Here is a 21693-nt window from a genome sequence, read left to right as displayed (position 1 = left end):
AATACTTTAAGTGAATATGAAATGTCTACTTGAACAAGCTTTAAACACAATACTTGTGCTGTGACTAAAATATGGATATGAACGTTGTCCTGACTTGTGATAGAATTACCTAAACACTGATGCCAAACATCGATATTTTAATAAAAAAATGCAATTTTAACAGATTTCCCTGGCAATTTGACTCACTGACACTACCTCATGACTCCTCACTATTTCATGAAGGGAAATGTGAATTGAAGTTAATGAGACAAATATGAAGTTGACAGGGGGATTACAAAATAGGTAGACAGCAGGATAAAAAAAGATAAAGTTGACAGCAGGATAAAAAAAAGATCCTCGTCCTTGGCCAGAGAAACAGAGCTCTACTGTATATTGAGGTGATCTTTATCTCCTAAATGTTATAAGCCATTATCGTTTGTTTTTTTCTTTATCTCCTCCAATTCATTCTTTTATTTTTTGGTTGGTTAAATGAATTCTTTATCGAGTGTCAAGTACATCGTGTTTTACTCTGCTTATGTATTTTGTTTTAAAGCTTCTGTGCTCTGTGATTTACGTCGCTTTGGATGATAGTCTCTGCTAAATGAATAATAGAATTGTAGAATTAGTTCCTTTCTGCAAAAAGAAGTTTCTTGTGAGACTATTGAGATTAGTTATATGAACTGAATTTAAATAAGAAGGTTACATTTTGTTCAGGCTTTACTTTAAACTACACACTTCCTAAAAATGACCTTCATTAGTGGATTTTCCTCCTGACAACAACATCATCTCTGAGCCTGTCCAGCACTGAAACATTGGTACTGTTACGGCCCATCAAAGAGCCATATATCTGTCACACCCCTGTAAACATGCACAGCCTTCATGGGAAAGTCTCGGCGTACAGGACCTGTGGGAGGGATGGCGGAACCATTGGGACGTTTCATTGCAGCAAACAGAGCAAACAGTCAGAGGATTTCCTCAATCAGAGGCGAGAGAGTGTGCAGCGAACAACCTCGCTGACAGAAACATGGAGACCTGCGCTAGCAGCTGGGCGTGCTAACAACCTCTGGGATTTATTGTGGCGTGCAACACCCTTACATAGAGCCAGAATCAAACACATACATGCACATACAACACGTGCACTCACTCACATTTACACCACCTTTCAAACCCTTCAGAGAATCACAACTTTGATGACATGCTTCAGCAGTTTTTGTCATAGACCTTTTTCTCTAGATCTGTACTATTTCCTTGTAACACATAGTTTGTTTTAATGTGAAACCCCCATGGGTTTGACTCAGAGGTTTAATAAATTCTGAATCAGAACATCTGCAGTGACAAACAAGTGAGAGATATTCCAAAAATGTGGAGTATCATTGCTTGTATTTGAGATTTTACCCCCTGTCATAAAACTGCTCACAGCTGCAGTTTCCCGGCGTCCAATCGGAAGAGGCCAAAAGAAAAAAATCCTCATCTCCACTCGTGTTTTGTTTTGTTCTGTGGTAACATCAGTACATTGCTGCGCCCCTGTGTTGGCCGTGCCAGCTGCTACTGAATGAGGCATTGTTTAATGCAGATGGGGGAATCCAAAGGCCTCACTCTTTCCTTTCCATAAAGCAGCTCTGCTATTAATAACATATATCAACCTCCTTTGTCAACAAGAGCGACACATACAAATAATACGTTGAAGGGAGACAATAGGGATTTCCCTGAGATGAAAACAACAGGATGAGCTTGTCTCATATTCGAGTGTGTGTGTGTGTGTGTGTGTGTGCGTGTGTGTGGGCGTGCGTGCGTGCGTGCGTGCGTGCGTGCGTGCATGCGTGCGTGCGTGCGTGCGTGTGTGTGTGTGTTTGATGTGATCCTCCAGTATGTCAGCCTGTTTGTCTCTTACATGCAGGTAAAATCCACTTTACAGGACAAAGCTATTATTGAGCTTGTTGCACAGAATTAGGTTGAACAGGTTTCCATTCAAACAATAAATCTACAGAATTTATTCAAATATACATACAGTAACTACAGTTAAATTTTTTAAATCACTTTTATTGCAAAACATTTAGTTGATATTTGTTGGACAATTGATCTGACTTGATGATCGGGTGCGTAACAATAAGTACAGTAAGTAGACTTTGTTTTTGATCTAAATAAAAAAACTACACCCTGTTTGAGAAGTTATCTGAACTAAAGCTCATGTGTAACTGCACTCTTTAGTCGAATGTGCACTGAAAACAGAGAGTAAAGATGCTGTTTTTGAAGTATTATTAAAAAAAGCTTTACAGTATTTGGTGCACACAGTTAACACAGTTATGGTGCACTGCTATCCACAGCCACATGGTGGCTGAAAATCATTGTATCCCTTCCCTTCAGCTGCACATGAGCCCCTTCAAAGGAAACTTTGACTGTGTCGAGGAAAAGAAGTGAAGAAAAAAGAAACAGAAACATTATCAGATTCAGAAAACACAAGAGTGGGAAGGATGTCTTATAAGGTGCTGTTGATAAAGGTGAGTTAAACCACACTCTAGCATCACTACAAAACATAGAAAAGCAGTTCGGTGCATTGCTGCTGTTTCCTCGAATGATAAATCTTTGAACACGGCTGTAATGATCTCAGGTGCTGTTGGTGCATTTCACAACTCAGAGTCAGACGGAGATTCATGCAAAGTGCAAAGAAGATGTGACACTGAAGTGTTCAGACTTGGACAGCATGGAGTTCCTCTCAGTGGCCTGGTACAAGGTCAGTGTCACATTTCAGGCTTTCAGGCTTTCAGGTTTAAATTATTCTAAAAGAAGGAATCAACACAACGAAGGTTCATTTGCTCTTCATGTTTCATTCGGTCAATCAGAGATTGATCAAATGTTTTTTGTGCTTCTCCCTTTTGAACAGATCGACCAGCAGTCCCACGGCATTATCAGGATAGATAAAGGTCAGGAGAAACCAGAGATCTACAACTTCACTCGTCCGGCCATGTTTGGAGAGAATTACGGTTTATTTCTCAGCAGTGTGACGCCTGAAGATTCAGGAATCTACGAGTGTGACATCAGTGCTGGTCTGGGGAGTACAAATAAGTATCCCAAGGTCCACCTGACTGTTGAGGGTAAGCTTTGAACTTAATTTCCTCCACATTTTGCAGAATACTAAACTAATCGAGAGCATCTGATCTGAGCTCCCCACATATCTGATCTTTGTATGTTGTACTTCTAATGTTGTCACGATGGATATTTATGGCAGCTGCAGGTGAAACAGCTTATTTCTTTTTACAATTGACAGCTTCAGATCAGCTGGATAAAGTATGTGAGTTGTAAAAAGTGAAAGTACTGTATGTCGTAAATGTCACTGATTCAAAGATGGAAGTTTGTGAGAAGTTGTAAATAGCCAAAAAGCAGTAACATTATTTCAACACACGGCATGAAATAATAAGTTTACCTAGCACCTCAAACAAACTTAGATTATTTCCATTATTATGTACAGCCAACATATTTCCAGGCATACATGTTCTACTTTTAATCCAAAATAAATGTCTCCCAGTCAATCATGTCTGCCACTGCTTGATAAAATTATATTTTGTGGTATAATATTGATGTCAGCGTAGAAAATGTGTGAGATTTACACCAGTCTGTGCTGACACAAGTTTCTTCTATTTGTCCTTCTTTTATTCTCTCTACATACAGAGTGTGCGACACAGGCTGAACTGACAACATCAACAAATGCATTGAATTCTACTCTGTGGGTCAGCCATGAACATGAGAAGGACCTGCCCGCCATGTGGAGCATTACAGGCTTCATGGCCATGGGACTCGCCAAAATCATTCTATCTGTCATCAGCATATCGGTAGGAGGCAAACATGGTTGACCTGATTTATTTGTGAAAGACGAGAGTTGTGGATGAATTATTAACAACAATTAAATAGAAATGTGGAATAAATAGGAGGAATGAGTTAAACCAGTGGTTCTCAACTGGTGGGTCGGGACCCAAAAGTGGGTCGCACAGCCATTTCCAGTGGGTCGTCAATGTGAGCCTGGAGACAAAAATAATGTTGCAAAAAAGTCTAAGATACGCTTTTTTACCATATTTGGTAACACTTTATATGAAGGTGCTTGTAATAAGCTGTAATTAATAGGTAAGAAGTCACTTATAAGACGTTATAAGACCTTATTAGAGTCTTATTAACACAAATAAGACTATATAAGTGTTAATAGTGTAAATTATTATGTCTTATAAAACGCTTAAAGGCTCTTATCAGAAACTTATTAACAGTTTATATACCGCCATAAACATTAATAATATGTTTATTACCATTTATAAGACTTTATAAGGAAATATAAATCCTTATAAAGATTAATAAATACTTTATTATGCACTTATTAAGCGCTAATAAAGCTCCTCTGCAGGTACTGGATCTAAAGTGGGAACACTACTTATAAAGATTAATAAATACTTTATTATGCATTTATTAGTGTTACCAAATATTTGTTTTATTCTATCAATTTTTCATGAGTGGTTGAAAATCTCTGAAGATTTTCAGAAAATGTGGGTCCAAATTTCTGTTTAAGGAGGTGTTGGTGGTTCCTGGGGCTCGACCAGTTGAGAAGCACTGAGTTAAAAGATTAGATATGTTAAGAGATGCGACTGGGAGGTGCTGGTGTGAATCAGTGCTGTGCTTTAAAAACACAACAGATAAAGGCTTGTTTGTCAGTTTGAGGAGGGGCTTTGCTACTGCTTTTTGATGAGCTAAATAACTGAGACTATAAACGTGATTAAGGGTCGGTCGGCATCTGCCAGAAGTGTCACTCAAACTGTAACAAAATCTCACATTTCTCAAGTCACTGCTGACATTTTCCGTAGACAATTTGACCATAAAAGTCACAATACCAATACGTTTTAGGCTGTCACTGTGTGGGAATGTGACACATCCTCTGTCATGATGAGTTTTGTTTTTTGTTTGCAGCAGACTGTAGGCGAGAATAACTTGTGCTTTGAGGCACTGTTTCCTCTACAGGGGTATTTTTTATGTTTCACGCACAGTGGGTGGGCTTCTTTCCAGTTTTTTTTTTTTCTTTAAAAAAAAAGACAAATGTCAAGTAACAGTTCTCTTTTTGTCTTTCTGTGCTTGTTCAGGTAATTCGAGCTGTTGCTATCAGGTCATCGAGGCAACAGAGGCGACAGTGGTGAAGCGGACTCTCCCGCCTTCAGTAAAAAAAGTCTTAAAAATCCTCTAAACCATCTACAAGAAGTCGGTTTATTTATTTTTTTTATTTTTTATTTATTGCACCTAATTTGTTTTCAGACATTTATATTTTTTCAAGTTAAGTAACTTTATATAAAATGACGTATCACTGTGCTACCTTTTCAGTTGTATTAAAGAGGTCAACTTGTTTCTGTCAAAATTACTGAGAACTTGAACAGGCTGGAGAGGATGTGTGCCTTCTTTAGGGGAACAAAGTACTCACCACATTACTAACACAGGGCTAGGGTATGACGTAAACGTGTATTAAAGGACTGAAGTGTGTTGGCAGATATAGGCGAAATTAATATCTAATTTATGCCATCAAATTGCACTGGGAGTTTCACACATTTTTTTATTGTGCTGTTGAAAAATTCAAAGAGTTTGGATTTCCTCTAACTTTGTATGACATCGTTCAGAAACCATAAGCCTATCTCTCAGCTTGTGGTTTTTCTCTAGTGTGTCACAACTTTACTTCCTGGCTTGAAGAAATGCTGCCAACATCAACACCAGATAAATAAACATCATCATTATTTCTTATATACCAAGACATTTGTCCTGCTGTTCTTAAGTTTGTCTTGCTGTTTGATTGTGGTGTTCTCTATGGTTGTTATGTTTTGATTTTGCAGCACATTTATGTATTTATGTATAAATACATTTGGAATTGGATCATTTTAACTAAGCTACCACCAGATCTTTTGTGGCTGCATTATCAAGCAAACATCTCAACACTTTCGTTTCATGCTTGAGTGTCAGATGTGAAGTGAAAGTGCAGCCCAGCATGTTGAGGTGTTGATATCACGCTGCTTGAGGATGTAAAGAAATCCACCTGCAGTAAAAACGCAGCCATCATCACAGAGAAGTGGGCCCACCGCTGAGCTCTCCTCCTGGTTTATAAAGTAGGACTGATGCAGGAAACACATTAATTGGATCACTGCCTTTACAGAACATCGATGTGAAATCAGTCAAACAGAAAGGCGACTCACTGAGAGCCGTTTAGCAGGTTCAGGGTGAGGAGAAAAATGTGCTCAGACTGCCACCTAGTGGTACATCCGCAGACTAGAACAACACAAAAACTAACGGAATCATCAGGATTTGTTTTTAGAGATTTGTGTTTTTAAGGTCTAATACAGTGTCTCCTTTTATATGTTTAGAAAGTGTGAACATTTAACATTTTTGTAGTTACACTTTTATGTTTTAATGCTTCTTGTCAAACTTTTATTGTTCTTTTTTTGTATTCTACAATTTGGTTTTCTGACTCAGTTGGTGTCAATTTGGGAAATCTAGCATAATTCATATGTATTTTATTTTTCAGATTTATAGTTTTACATCATTTATTTATGTATTTTCCGTTAAAGTATAGGTGAGTGAATGCAGGTTCATAGTGATTGAACACAGCCACAATTAATCACTTAAACAGTTGAGAAAATGGGGGGGGGGAATTAATTGGAGAAACAAAATCCAATATTTTGCATCAACATTTTCTGTTAACAACTGAACTGAAAAGAAGTCAAATCCAGATTTCATAAATTGTTATGAAATTGTTTTTTGTTGTTGTTATCTGTGCTTTGTATTGTTGATGTTGTATGTGCAACAAGAACACAGCAGTGTGGCTCTAATGATGGATGTGCTGTCTTTGTTTTAAGAGTTCAATGCAATGTTAACATGCTTACAAGCTAAACTAAGACAATGGACAATAATAAACATTCTGCTGTGTTACCATTATCAGTTGTGTATATGTTAGCATGCTAATATTAGCTCAAAGCAGCATCACTGCTCCTGCAGCTTCACAGACAGAGCTGCTAGCATGGCTGTACACTTTAGTTTTATCACGTGGCCATTAGTAAATGGTTGATATTATTTGGTCATCCATGAAATATCTTTCATGTGTAGGTTGTGAAATGTTCTTCCCGGGTTTTACCACAACTCTTGTCAGAAGATTGGTATTTAAAAAAAATGAAAAGCTCTTGTAGCGTATTATTCTACTTCTAATATAACTCGGGGCACCAGTTCAAAGAATGAGCATAAATTAACTAACCTTAGTTAATTAATTCATTTGTAAATCTGCCTCATATCATTGGGGTAAATTCTCAAGCAGTTAAAACCATAAAATTACACAGACAAAGTACTGAAATGTTATATGTGAAGTTTAATAAAGAAGAATTGTGAACGGTCGAAGTAGTGGTGGTTTGAGGGTTGAGGTGGTGGGGTCTCAGGTGCTGAGAGTGACTCTGTTGGGGAGTCTTCTGAACACCGTTGGCATGCTGCAAGCTCCATGCCAAGGGGTGTTTTTTGCGGTTTTGGGCATAACGCACTTCCACGTCAAAACTTTGGAGTGCCATCAACCAGGAGGCGACCTGAGAGTTTGTTACCACTCCGTCCTTAATACGTTGGCTGTTGAGGAAGGTGACTGGCTGGGGATTGGTTTCAAGACCGATTCAGGGATTGAACCGACATACTTTTATATCAGAAATTGAGTATGTTGGTTAGGACAGATTGTTCAACAGGTCTAAAGATGTTGAGATAGTCCAGAGCACATCAAAAGGCATCCCCTGCCGTGTTGATTAACTCAGCAGACGGCTGTGTTCCTGTGTTTTGGGTGAGTTTGAGGTTACTCCAGCTCAATACGTTACACTCTGCAGACTATTAAAAATGCATATTTACTCTTTAAATCAGTGGTTCCCAAAGTGGGGGTCGCAAGACACTGGGAGGGGGGTCGCGAGTTACCTTCCAAAAAAAAATGCGAACTGGAAATGACTTGAAATTACATATTTTACCTATTATTGTGAAATTACATACAAAAATGTTGTTCAATTAGTTTAAGGCTGCTGTATTTTTTAGTGTTGTTCTAATGTCAGTGTTTGGATAGGCCCATTAGTGCGTGCTGCTGTGTGCAAGTTATGCTTTAACCATTTCCAGGGACAGAAGGGGTCCCCGGTCTCTCGCATCGTTATTTTGGGGGTCGCGGGATGAAAAGTTTGGGAACCCCTGCTTTAAATGGTAATCCAAAGAGGCTTGTGCTTAAACAAAGGCCAGCAGGATTTTTTTTCTTAATCCAAATTCCTTCAATCTTGTTGGAACTATTAAAGAGTTAAGGTGCACTTTCTTACCTCCAGTGAGAAACCAAGAGAAAAAAGTTTGGCAAACCAAACAAGTGACCCAATAAACGAGAATCAAGTCGTGCAGTAAGCAGTCTGTTAGCATGCGCGAGCTGTGCAGAGGTCGTTTCCACTTCTCTGCCTAAAGATGCATCAGTCCTTCATGCTGAGGAGGCCTACTGGTGGGAAACCTGACAGACAAACAGACAGACTGTCCCTCTTAACTATTTGACACCACCCTACAGGAGTTAAACTGTATCAGTGTGCGTAGTTAATCTTCTCTGAACTCAGCTAGAGGCTTCAAAGTGTTCCCTGAGTGTTCCCCTCAGCCAGTCTGGAGCTCCTTTTCTCTGAACACAGAAACACTTCTCTCTAAGGATGAATGTTTCAACTGTGTCCAAGAAGCTGTGGTGTGCCCACAAACAGCTGGTCATCCTGCTCACTCCTCTCCTGCTCCTGCCTTTACTTTTTACTCTGCCAGAAAAGGTGAGAGATTTTTTTTTTACATCATACCATTTCAGGTGTGCCTGTTTCTAAAAATGTGCATCATTAATGAATTAATCAAATATATTCATCATTCTGAGGATACACAGGACTGTGCAGTGTACTCTGTGTATGAAAACTGTACAGGCATTAAGTTAATCTTTGGAATTTCTGTTTGTATCGTCGTATTTGTTTCATTAATTATGATCTATACTCTGCAATCTGCATTAGGACAAATGTTAACTTACCACAGTAGTTCCAAGTGTGACAAAGAAATACATTTTAAGTGTCCCTGCTTTGATAATGCAATATCAGCGTAACTTCAAGAAAAGTCTCGATAAGATATATCAAGAAATCCAGATCAACAGGAAGCAAATCACCATTTCAACAGTTCAATCTCATCAGTTATCTTTTGAGTACTAATGTCCAACACTGAGAAGTACATCTTTTGCAATTGTTCACAACTGTCAGTTGCTAATAAGTTAACTATTCTTAATGCATTTTATTCTGTTTATGTATTTTATGCACACATGCAGTGGTGGTCTCAGGTTTTCTCTGGAGCAGGGGCCAGAAAAGGCCCCCGCTGTGTGTGATGTGGCTCCAGTGTGCAGAGTCACGGTGCAGTTATAGTCAAACAGATCCAAACCCTGCGGAAGATTAAAAATTATTTCACTGGGGGACTGACATTTAAGGCAAAGCAATAATGTTAAAATGTGTTATTATTATTGATTTTTTTGGAACTCATTATCCCGACAATTCCCTTTTTCTTACAAACCACCTAATAACCTTTTTCTGGACTCTTACATTTATTCTTTTTCTTTTCACTTTCCCACCTATCCTCTTTTAAGAAGTCTATACCGATCATTTTTCAGGGCTGTCCGCCATTAATCTCTGCCTTACAACATTTCACAGTTTTCTTAGAATAATGTACCTGCGCAACCAAAGTAACATGGTGCAAGAAGTGACGTTTAATGGCCCAGTTTCCCCCATTAAAAGCCATTGTTCCCTTGTAAATGATTTAAAAGCTGGTATTCAAATGGAACATGGTCATTGAATCTTGTTCCCTTGCACATCGTGCCGCAGTAGAAGGCATCCTGTTTCTCTAAAATCAATCAGCCAGTGCAAACAAACAGGATTCTTATTCACACAAATGTAAACATGAATGTGTTAATCTATTAGAAATGATTCAACACATAACCAAGATATTGTCATTTAAGTTTCAGTAAACTTTACTAATGTTGCATTTGAATGATTAGGCAACTAACACAAAGCAGCTATTGGGCTGTTTACCTTAGCATTAGCATTAGCATCATATAAGCGCGTAATGTTTATTATGACGTGAGCTGCTGCCCTCTTGGCCAGGTCACCCTTGTGAACGCTTGGGTTAATTACCGGGTTAAATAAAGGTTAAATACAAAAAATGTCATTGGGCCAAGTGTAGATTCACACAGGTATTTAAGACTCTCAACGTTGATGTCATATATGCATTTTTAACTTTATAACCATTTCTCCATAAGCTATAACGTAACCTGTCTTCTTTTCTCCTCTTGAACAGTGATTTTATTTTTGTAAACGTAAGCTGTACCACGAATGTTCCCAAGTACTTAATCAATATCGCCCTAACCTATGAAGCATCAGTATGTTGCAAATTGTGGTAAATTCTTTCCTGGGATTTTTTAAAAATTGTTTTCAAAGTTGCCTGATGATTACTGACCCCATGCTGCTTATCTTTCAGGAGGGAAAATGTCTTTATGTGGTGTTGCTGATGGCTATCTTTTGGTGCACAGAGGCCCTTCCTCTGGCCGTCACCGCGATGCTTCCCGTCTGTCTCTTCCCTACACTGGGAATCCTTCCATCCAAGAAAGTCTGTCCTCAGTACTTCCTCGAAACCAACTTTCTCTTCCTCAGCGGTCTGGTGATGGCCTCGTCCATCGAGGAATGGGGTCTTCATCGCAGAATAGCCCTGAAGGTCCTAACTATTGTGGGAGTGAAGCCAGCATGGTGAGAAGACTAAACAGGAAGCAAAGCAAAGTCTGCTGATGTTTAATGTGTTTCTTATTTTAAGGAACTCAAACAAAGACAGAATTGTTCCGACAAACATTTTCTCAGATAAATATCTCTAAATAAATACCGTTGATTTATTTGTCAAAATGTCTTACTTTTTTCTTCTTCTTGATCTTAATGTCAGTCAATATCCAAACTATAGCTCCTCATAGAAGAGAAAAACACAACATAGAAATATAAACCTACTTTGCATTTGTATTTTTAATAACAGAATTATTTAAGGCATTAGATTTGCCCTTAAACTACAGTGTCCCCCCTACTTTACAACATTTTATAGCCTTTAGAAAATACAAAATAAATAAAAAGTACATAAATGTTGCCCCCTTGAAGGAGCTGTGCCTTCCATCCTTATGGTCTTGAGGCTACGAGCTCTTGGGTTTTGGAAAAGTACTTGAGTAAGGAAGATTTGTTTTGGACTCGAGATATGTTGAACTAAAAGAAATCAATGCCAGCTTCATTCTGTGGGTGAGAATGCTCCTTTGGCTAATCAGTGACGTTAAACTGTGTATTACATGTATTTTTCCAGGCTCATAATGGGAATGATGCTGACAAGCGCCTTCCTGTCCATGTGGCTCAGTAACACCGCCACAACAGCCATGATGCTTCCTATTGCTAACGCCATCCTGGAGAGTTTGTTTGGAGACCTGGAGACCCTGAAGAAAAAGTGCAAGTCTCCAGAGGAAACTGAGGGAGATATCCTAAATGGTACATTGTCACATTGACACTTGACATTGAGTATGAACTTGTTTTCACTGCCTTGATGCTGGTCTTACCAGCGTTTGTCTTTGAGTAGTGAGGGGGCGCACAGAGAATTCTTACCCACTTTGAGTTTCTAGCAATGCTGCATTTGATTGTCTGTCCGAACTCACCGCACTCTTTAACATTTAAGAAACAGGAACCTGTTCTCCTGAAGAAGAAGAAAACTTGAAATTAAACAGTACACCACCTGCGAAGAACATACTGAGCATTTCAAGTCAACTAGCTTGGTTATTGGTTATTGGCCTTGGTGGAGACCAAAAATAGAAATAAATGTAGTAAATAGTGATATTACATTAATTCATCAAATACATGAATTTGAATTATAACGTCCCTTAATCTAATTTATCTTAACATATGTACCTTTTTTATTTTTAGCTTCAAAGGAAAGTGCCTAAAAAGTCGACATCCTTTATAATGCCACTATGTGTGCATCACCGGTTACAAAAAGAGGTCTGTTTGTACAGTATGGACGATATTGGGAAAATAATCTTTCTTTTCACTTGTTTTTCTTTTACCTTAGAAAACATTTTGCTGATGATAACATAGTCTCAAATTTTTGAGCATAGCATGATATTCATATTGTAAATGATGGTTCCATGTAGCGTAAAACTGATGGTACTGCAGGGTCTGATAAGTTGTAATTTTCAGTCAGGATTGAGAAGTAGCATGTTGCATACAAGTATTTTCCAAATAGTTCCGTTTTGCCCCCCTAAAAAAGGAAATGATGATGCACAAATTGCTAAATATAAAGTGTTACATTCCCCAAGAAACAAAAACTGAATGACAGGGGTCGTGAGTTGGGCAACTAACTAAACACTGCAGTTGTTATAAAAATGGTAAAAAAAAAAAAATATGGGCCTTGGCGGAAGGAAACAGCCACCCGCTGATTCTATCAAAATGATAGACAAACATAAATTGGAGCCAATTTATTGTCAACAGAAAGGTAATGGAAGTCTGGAGTCGAAAGTGGCTGAAAGAAAGATATATTTTCAAAACACACACACAACTGAGATTTTCATTCAAACAGAAAACACAGAAATCCAACCAATGGTGTTGACTCTGTTGAGATACACAACGACTGAGCAGGGACACTTTAACTTCTCTGTACAGCCTCCCAGACAAGCCATCAGCTGAGGGAGAACATCACAGGTGTGATTGAGCAAGGAAACCTGTAACCCAGTTCCTTGGGAATCTATCCATAAGAAAGACTTCCAAATGGTAGTCAACAAATCAATGGCTGACACATTCAGTGCCTGGTTTACAGAATTTTCTGCTGTCCTCTAATTTAAATAAATAGAAAATATATGCCGGTGTACGTTGCTTGTCAGAAGAGTCCAAACCATAAACTTCAGTACACAGACAGTAGACGTGGCTGTTGTGTTATTTTAACATTGTCTGAATGACTGTTTAATATGTGATCCAATATGTGAACTTCGTACAGTTTTTTCCGAAACGCAAAGTTGTTGGGTACAAAGTAAGTCAATACTGAAATGGTAAGTGATTGGTGTTGCTGGATTCCTCAAAAGCCATATATTGAGTAGCTTAAGCACGTAATTTGTCTGCTGTTTATACTACACCAAGTTATTTTCTATGATTTAATTGTTGGGCCATGTGACAACGCCTTTTTCCGTTTTCTTTTAGGTCATTCTGTAAAGCTGCATTCGCTGCCCTCAGTGCCCTCGGAAAAACAAATACTGTCAATAGACGGGTAAGAACGGACCAACCTGTTGATATTTTAACATACAACTCAAATTGTGTTTTATTTTTGTGTGTGTGTTGTATATTTACGGGCGATCTTATGAGAATAAACTTGCCAAGAATAATGTGATACATCCATGCTACTATTAAGCTGTTAAATTTGGAGACGCAGCCAGGCGACTGTTGGTGGAAAAAAAAAAAAATCGTAAAATCAACACAAGCGAAATCCACTAAGTACTGTGGCTCTAAATCTCCTGTACAACTCCAGCTTGTTTTTTAACATTGTGTTTTTTTCTGTGGATACTACAAGCTTAGAAATATAATCTGTTCAGTAGTTCACTTTCCTGGTTAGCAAATTAATATAGCATTGGAAGGAACCAGGCTAGCTGTTTCCATCTGTTTCATTTGTATTGCTAAGCAAGGCTAGGCTGAATATTCATGCTTATTGTAAAAACATTATACTGTATTCATCGAGGTGTAACCGTTTTCTAACAATGTTAAAATTGTTGCCTTTTTTCTGGTTAATATCACTTTATAATCCTGATGATTTAAATCCTTAGCGCCTGCCAGAGTTAATGTGTTTAGCCATGTTTGATAATCCACGTTCATTGAAAACTTCAAAAGGCCAGATGGGACGGAGCAGACTGACCTGCTGACCGCTGAGGAAATCCAGTCAGAGGCTCAGTATCAGCTGAAGGTGTGGAAAGGCTTCTTGATCTGTATTCCTTACGCAGCCAGTATCGGAGGCACCGCCACACTTACAGGCACCGCGCCAAACCTCATCCTGATTGGACAACTGAAGAGGTAACTTTTTTTATTTTATGCATCACGGAAAGAGTGAACATGTTGCATTTAAAACCAACCCTTTTCCATTAGTTTGACATCATATCCTTTGTATTTCAGCTATTTTCCAGAATGTGACCTTATCAACTTTGGCTCCTGGTTTGCGTTTGCTTTCCCGCTCATGCTTCTCTTCCTGGTTTTGGGATGGCTTTGGATCTCTTTTCTCTACGGAGGATTGAATACACGGTAATGTAGTGTTGGACATTTGCTTGATGCACATTAATAAGTTTGTATACAGGTTAAAAGGATAAATGTACTGAAATGCTTTACTAGCTGGACCACCTCGCTATTTTCATACAATGAAATTTTATCTCTCTTAACTGTGTATTTTCTGTTCATATAGAATATGTTTTTATGTCATTATGTGTGTTTTTATCGTTTGCAGATTGTGCTTAAAGAAACACGACCGGCGAGCTGATGCAGAGGTCAGAGCGAGGGCTCTAATAGAGGAAGATTACAGAAAACTAGGGCCCATAAAGTGAGGACTCGTGTATGTCTTCAGATCTCATGCGTTACAGGGTGAATGACTGCACTGTTGCCCAGAACTTTTAACTTATTTTACTCTGAAAACTTTATTTCAGTTTTGCAGAGGGAGCGATCTCTTTCTTTTTCGTCCTCTTTGCCGTTCTCTTGTTCACGAGAGATCCCAAATTTGTCACCGGCTGGTCTGTGTTTTTTAAAAAAGGGTAAGAAAGGGACATTTGATGAAAATGAATGTTGTAGTTTCGCTTCCTGTTTGGGAATGATCATTGAATCTAAATATTGATAGGCCTTCTCATAATCTTTTTCTGTTAACCCCCCCCCCCCCTTTCTTGTTCTGCAGGTACGTCTCAGATGCAGTCACTGGTGTTATCGTTGTGTCTATACTCTTCTTCTTCCCCTCGCAGAAACCGTCTCTGAGCTGGTGGTTCGACCCTAAAGGTCAGTCGGTTCTTTATCACCTGTTAATGTTTAATTTGCCAGACAGCACAGTCGGAATTCATTTGTGATCCTTATCTTATCTACTCGTTCTGCCTGTTATTATGAAATTAAGGTCATGACATATATATCAAGTGTGATTAGATGAGGGACAATCAACGCAAATTAAAAGGAACAAAGTTTTATAATCACCTATTAAGATATAAAAAAATGGAAGATGTCTGCAGCTGGTGTGGTTTCATTAAGAAAGGTCAGGAGATAATATTGATTACCAAATATTCAAAGCCAGTCTGAGTACAGCGATTGCAAAATGCTGAAAATAAGCTGAGGAATGTTAATAATGTAGATTAGAGAGTCTGCGGAGCTCAAACTACAGTTTCTCTGTTTCTCCGATTATAATAATCTCTTAGAACTATGCTGTCACACTTTGGGGGGGTTTTTTGTGCAAGTGTGTGTTTGTGCGAGCATGTGCACAAACTGTACTGTATCGTGTGTGTTGAAGACACGTCTGCTCGATTGTGTATATTATGTTCAGCTGGTCAAATAAACCACAGGATGCAAGCAAAATAAAAAGAAATAAAAAAACCATCTTAGCCATCAAGTGCTGAAACTTTCATAGGGTTCACGTTTCCCTCTCTATTTGTAATTTGAAGCAGCCAAGGCTACTTTAAGGGACCCTGAGTTGGTTTTATGATCGTTTTGCCTGATTTTGTGGTTATATTTCTGTTATTCTGTTGAGTGTCTTTACCATGAAACACACCATCAATTAAAGCTCAGAAACACATCATCTGTATGTGCAGGAAGTAAACAACACATTGTTATACTGAAATCTGTTTTTAAATGACCAAAGAATATGTTTAAATGAGCAGCATTAATCTCGTAATCGCTAAGTGGGTGATGCATGATGCTATGGTTGTCGGAAACACTGAACTGATCAAACGGGATACTAAATCTCCTGGCTGATCAATCATGACCAAGTTCTTTGAGTTTTCTGTTGTATATTTCATCACTAGAAGTACACTGATTTACATGCTTTAAAGTATCTTCGACCTATTTTTTCCTCAGCTTCAAATACTCCGTATGTCCCTCTGTTATCATGGAAAAAAGCTCAGGACTCTGTCCCCTGGAATATCATTCTGCTGCTCGGAGGCGGCTTCGCTATGGCCAAAGGTTGTGAGGTAAACGATTTGACCGTGTGCTGTAATTGCAATCTTGCATACAGCTGCTGTTTTCCTCTTCAATCACACTCAGGATGGAAAGCTATGCTGTTATGGCATACTGCCTTGTTCCAGGTTATAGATGTAAAAAAATACAGGAAATCTGAAACATTAATTTTAGTTCACCAGATTCATGAGACAATAGCTATAAGCATTCATCATACAAGCTAATATTAGGTTACTGGTAGCCGTGACTGTATTAATACTAACCACCTGATCAGCAGCTATTTAGATATGTTAGCTGATAAGTGTTTAGAAGCTAACATTCACTGCTCTCCAAAGCTAGCTAATGGGTTAGCAAATATGTTGTATGTTGACTTACTACCATGAACACAGAAAAACTGAATTTAAACAGCATTTGAGATTTCCACTCATTAAGTCCAAAGGAAATGAACAGCAGGCGAATATGGCAAATTAAGTATGGGTTAATTTGTATGTTCTGCCATATAAATTGATTAAACAAAATGGGAAATTCTCCTGTTTGCTTTTCTGTCCGAAGTTAGAGAGTAAATGCTACAGCCAAGCTACAGCTTCTTAGCTTAGCTAAGCCAACAAGGGGAATTTACTTGCGAGGCTTTGTAAAAATGTTACAAAATCTGGTTTTCATTATGTGATTCATTTATATTTGAACAAACTTTATAAACACGGACATGCTAGCTGTACTTGTAGTCTTTACGGTATGCTAGGCTAACAAACTGTAACTTAGTTTGCTTCAGTTTCCTTCCACCTGAATGCAGGATGAATTACATGTAATGTTTCTGTTGTATCTCTCATTTCTCCTCTGTGCTGCTCTGCTCTGTTTGGTTTTGTCCTTCGCTATGCTGTATTATGTTTTGATTTGATCTTTGACCCTTAACCTTCTCTTGTGGCTCTTGGCAGGAGTCTGGACTCGCCTCATGGATGGGAGGCCACCTCCAGCCTTTGGCCGAGGTCCCTCCTGCTGCAGCTGTGATGTTGATCACTGCTTTCCTAGCGTGTTTCACTGAGTTTGCCAGCAACACTGCCACGATTATCATATTTTTACCCGTCATTGCAGAACTGGTAAGACTGCGGCATCAAATTAAAGATAGATAGTGGGACTGGAATCTGTTAGCTGTGTGTTCCTGTTGGCACTGTGGCCAAATTCACACTAAGGGACTTGTTAATGTTTCACAAGTTTCCTGCCGACCTCATCCTTTATGTTATTCAAAGACTTAGTTAGCGTGTTTAACTCTCACAATCGATGTTCTTATGTTTGTAGGCTGTTGGACATTAACTGCTGTTGGTATTAATTATTATCTTGGGCTTTTCAACTTTGTACCGGAGCTGATACTGCAAAGTAACTGTTGAAGAAATTACTAAGACTCCACACAGTAAGACTCAGTTGACATCAGATGGCTTACGTTGATGAAAGTTTATACATAAGATGAATACTCGAGGAGACATGACTCAACATCACACTTCTCGTGTCTTGCTCAATCACATCTGCAGAACTTTTTGAAAGGCATCGCATATATCCCAAAAGACATTACCATTATCAGGGTCGTGTCACATTGACCCACCTAGACTAAACTGTGACGTCAATTACACTGGAGCAGACAATAGGTCTGCTTATTATGTCTATAATATATCATATTATTAATATTGTCATTAATAATGCCTTTTGTTTCTGTAGGCTAATCACGTCTCAGTGAACCCTCTGTACTTCATGATACCTGCAACAATTGGATGTTCATATGCCTTCATGCTGCCAGTGTCCACACCTCCCAACTCCATCGCCTTTGCATCAGGACATCTCATGGTCACAGACATGGTAGGAAATTACTAAGACTTGACTCCACACAATAAGACTCAGTTGACTCAGATGGCTTACGTTGATGAAAGTTTATACATAAGATGAATACTCACGAGGATACCAAACATCCTTGCAGATATCAGGAAAAACAGTTGACACTCTCTGAGTTGTACTTGGTGTTCTAATGACAGCTGAACCCTATCAGGTCTGACTGACATTAGAGAACAGTGAATAAACCTAATGACGTCACAGTACATTATAATCTAAATAACTGCAGATATTCCACCACACTAAGCTATATTGTTATATTCATTACCTGTCCTCATGTGTTTGACCCTGTTTTCTCAGGTGAAGACTGGCTTTGTCATGAACATCCTGGGTGTTCTCTCAGTTTCTCTTGCCATGAACACGTGGGGCGTCGCCATGTTCAACTTGAACACTTATCCAGAGTGGGCTCATCCCCTGAACAAGTCTGCTGTTCTTACAGGTGTCCACCTCTCATCTGTCCAGTTGCTCAATACTACACACTGATGATCACACATTCTATCTCAGCATGAGCATAGAGGAAGTGTCAGAGGGATTGCCTGTTGATATAAACTCTGTGGCTGTATCCGAATTGCCAAGTACCTACTCAATCTTTCAGTATGCAGTAGGCAGTAGGCAGTACCTACTATCCGTGCTGTATACTGTTTAGTATCTACTATTCAGTAGGCGCGCACAGTCGGCAGATATTTGTTCCTACTTCTTCTGATTCATTCAGTATGGAAGTGGCGTCATTTATGTTACCCGAACCGGCCGCATACCCCAGTTATTTTTTGTTTAGCTTTATTCAAGAAGAGTAATGCGCATATACAGTCAGGTAAAAAAAAACGATATCACAAGTAAAAGACAAATTAAATAACTAAATAACATACAGTACATACAGGAAAGTACAAATGAAAGAGTAATATACAGTAAAGTAAAATAAACCAATAAAGACGTATTTAAATAGTGAAATCAATATTTAAATAGAGGGGGAACGGTTTTATAATAATGCAGACATTTGTTATATTGTCTGTTGTTAATTAAAAGTAGCGATTTCAGTCGGGACTTTAACTCTAGATTAAAAATTGATTATATTAATCCACGCTCGTTTGTTTTGATTTGGAGGCGGACGTGACGTGACGATTTACGTTTAATTTCGCACAGCATTGTGGGTGGTAAAATACAATTAATTTCCTGAAAGCACGCATCCGATCCATACTGCATAAACCCAGAAGTTAGTATCCATACTGAAATGTTCAGTATACTGAGGTGGACCCAAAAACTGCACAATGAATGACCACTAAAGTTCAGTATACTGAAACTCCTTACTGAAAAGTACGCACTGCATACTGAACTGTGGCTATTCGGAAACGGCCTGTGTCACTGCTCTGGGGGCTTCAGCTGTTACCTGTTCTGATGAATTCAATCCCATTACATTTAAGTGTCTTTTGAAGCTCTGAAGGTCAAGATTTCAGGCTGAAAACTAATAGTCTTTCTACATCAGTGCTAAGTTAGCCATGGACTAAAGGCAAAGTATTGCCCAGGAAAGATGTCATCCAGTTTCTCTTTGACTGCCTAACGGACTGCTCGATGGGAAAACATCAAAGCTCTTTGATGGTTTTTTTGTTGATTTTGCATGGCGCAAGACCCAAGAATGTCTAGAAAAACAAAGCCAGTCTTTTGCCAGTGCTCTTGTTTGCTTTGATAGGTCAAAATGAGTTTTTATTTTATTTAAAATAAAACAGTTTCATAACCAGTTTAAAAAGCCTCATTGAAGGTTTAGGCTGAAACGATGCACTAAGGTAAAACAAGCTCAAGCTGTCTTTAAACTGGGCAGGAGAGAATTTAAAACTCAACACCTTCAACAACCGCAGACAGAGCTTTGAAGAGTGCTTTATATTTTTAGAGTTTTAGAGTTTTCTGATCATATTGCTGCTACCAGTCTGACCTCTGCTGGAAGATTTATAGATATATAAGATATGCCACTGTAAAATATGAAAATGTTTTCATCAATCAAAAAGAGATGATGTGAGTTGTTTATGTGTTACATGGCACATGTGAAGTTGCCAAAGCCATTGAATATAAAAATATGCAATCTGTATGAGAGAAGAAATCAACACAAATGAATTCATTTTGTTTCAAAGTGATTTGTATTAAAAAAAATAGGAAATAAAGTTTTTGAGTCCGTACAATTATTCAGTTGGTCTTTTTATTTCCTGTAATGGGTTATTACAAGCTGTATCTGCAGTACTGCAGGTTTCACACATATTCAACACATTTTGTCCTCTGAGCACACACTCACACACACACACACACACACACACACACACACACACACACACATACACACACACACACACACACACACACACACACACACAGACACACACACACACACACACGGACACACACACGCTCACAGCCAGAGGGAGCACACAGCTGTAAATTCCTTACAATGTTTGTTTGCTGTAGTAAACTCTCAGAAGTCACGAGGCCTCAAAACAATGGTTTACTTGTGCAAGGATGTGGTGGTTACTCAATGTTAGCAGAGCCGGTGCAAAAGGTCCTGTGGTGATTAAATGCAAAATTGTAAAATGCTCAACTGAAACCCACTGACCATGACAGGATGTTCCTAACTGTCTGCACAACACAAACAACCTCTGACACAGATTTCAACCAAAGCTGATTTATATCCCTGTTTTTCCAGGAGTTTAAGACAACAGGAAATATTTAATTTACTGTAGATGTAACCAACACAAATGCAAATGAGGCATTTTCTATTGATCATAACTATTATCCTTTAAATCCATCTTTTGGGGGAGAGTTTACTCAAATCAAATCAACAAATAGGCTATGTGTTTTTTATATTGTGGTATATTAAGTAAAATGTCAATATTAACCAAATAATAACAATGGATATATAACTGACTTACGGTAAGATTAGGCATCGCCATCGGTTGATTAGGAAACTTAAATGCAGTCTTTAAAAGTAACAGGAAAAAAAAGGGCAACAGCTGGTCCAACAGCAGGATGATTCAACAAATCAACACTGTGTAGGATCGAGCAGATAGCTAGTGTAGTGGTAGCTTTGTTAACAGAACAAAAACAGAGAAAATTACACAAAACAAAACGATCCAAACACCCACAATAAAAAATATGACTAATTTTGGAAAACTATTTCTGGAAAATGAGTCTAGATAACAAACAACATGGAATGGTTCACCCTGAAATAATTGCAAATCGTAGCAAATAGCTACTGTACACTTCCTCTGAATCAGAAGAGCGAAGGTCCAAACCAAAGTTGATAAGTGTTAAGGCATAACCTTTATTCCTGGAAAAGTATTTCATCTATTTCTGTCCGATTATGTGGGTTAACTGGAACAAATAGTACAAACAGCATCAAATGTTGTCATTGTGACACTGAATTTGTATGACCAGTGTCACATTGTGCGTGTGTCATGTTGCATCATGTCTCTCCATATGATTTTGTGTCATGTGCACCATATGTTTCACACAGAACAGCTGTTTTATAATCACCTATTTTCTCATGGGAACTTGTAGGCGACCCACAAATACCAACATGACAGTGACTGTTCAGAGAAGTTCCCCTTTTCAC

At 38.5% G+C, this 21693-nt stretch overlaps 2 protein-coding genes across 3 annotated transcripts; both read left to right on the top strand.

The window, feature by feature from the left end:
• The first annotated feature begins 1812 nt into the window (after nt 1-1812).
• LOC136181185 (uncharacterized) lies at nt 1813-5751 on the top strand. Of its 2 annotated transcripts, none has more exons than XM_065961768.1 (5): nt 1813-2477; nt 2615-2710; nt 2861-3071; nt 3646-3806; nt 5094-5751. In XM_065961768.1, exons 1-5 carry the CDS (start codon nt 2451-2453, stop codon nt 5145-5147), a joined length of 549 nt encoding a protein of 182 aa, XP_065817840.1. In that variant the 5' UTR covers nt 1813-2450; the 3' UTR covers nt 5148-5751. The 2 variants fall into 2 exon arrangements, with proteins under 2 accessions (XP_065817840.1, XP_065817839.1); XM_065961767.1 differs by having other exon boundaries at nt 2030-2477; nt 2588-2710.
• Nucleotides 5752-8385: 2634 nt separating this feature from the next.
• slc13a3 (solute carrier family 13 member 3) lies at nt 8386-20269 on the top strand. Its single transcript, XM_020636916.2, has 13 exons — nt 8386-8783; nt 10516-10781; nt 11371-11549; nt 13245-13311; nt 13926-14105; nt 14205-14330; nt 14530-14622; nt 14726-14830; nt 14968-15065; nt 16128-16240; nt 17159-17320; nt 17934-18071; nt 18402-20269. Exons 1-13 carry the CDS (start codon nt 8676-8678, stop codon nt 18582-18584), a joined length of 1818 nt encoding a protein of 605 aa, XP_020492572.1. The 5' UTR covers nt 8386-8675; the 3' UTR covers nt 18585-20269.
• Nucleotides 20270-21693: the final 1424 nt, after the last annotated feature.

This window comes from Labrus bergylta, chromosome 12, assembly GCF_963930695.1.
Source record: "Labrus bergylta chromosome 12, fLabBer1.1, whole genome shotgun sequence".
In the NCBI taxonomy this organism is placed as follows: Eukaryota; Metazoa; Chordata; class Actinopteri; order Labriformes; family Labridae; genus Labrus; species Labrus bergylta.
The sequence above is the reverse complement of the archived record's forward strand: the minus strand, read 5'-3'. Positions and strand labels throughout refer to the sequence as shown.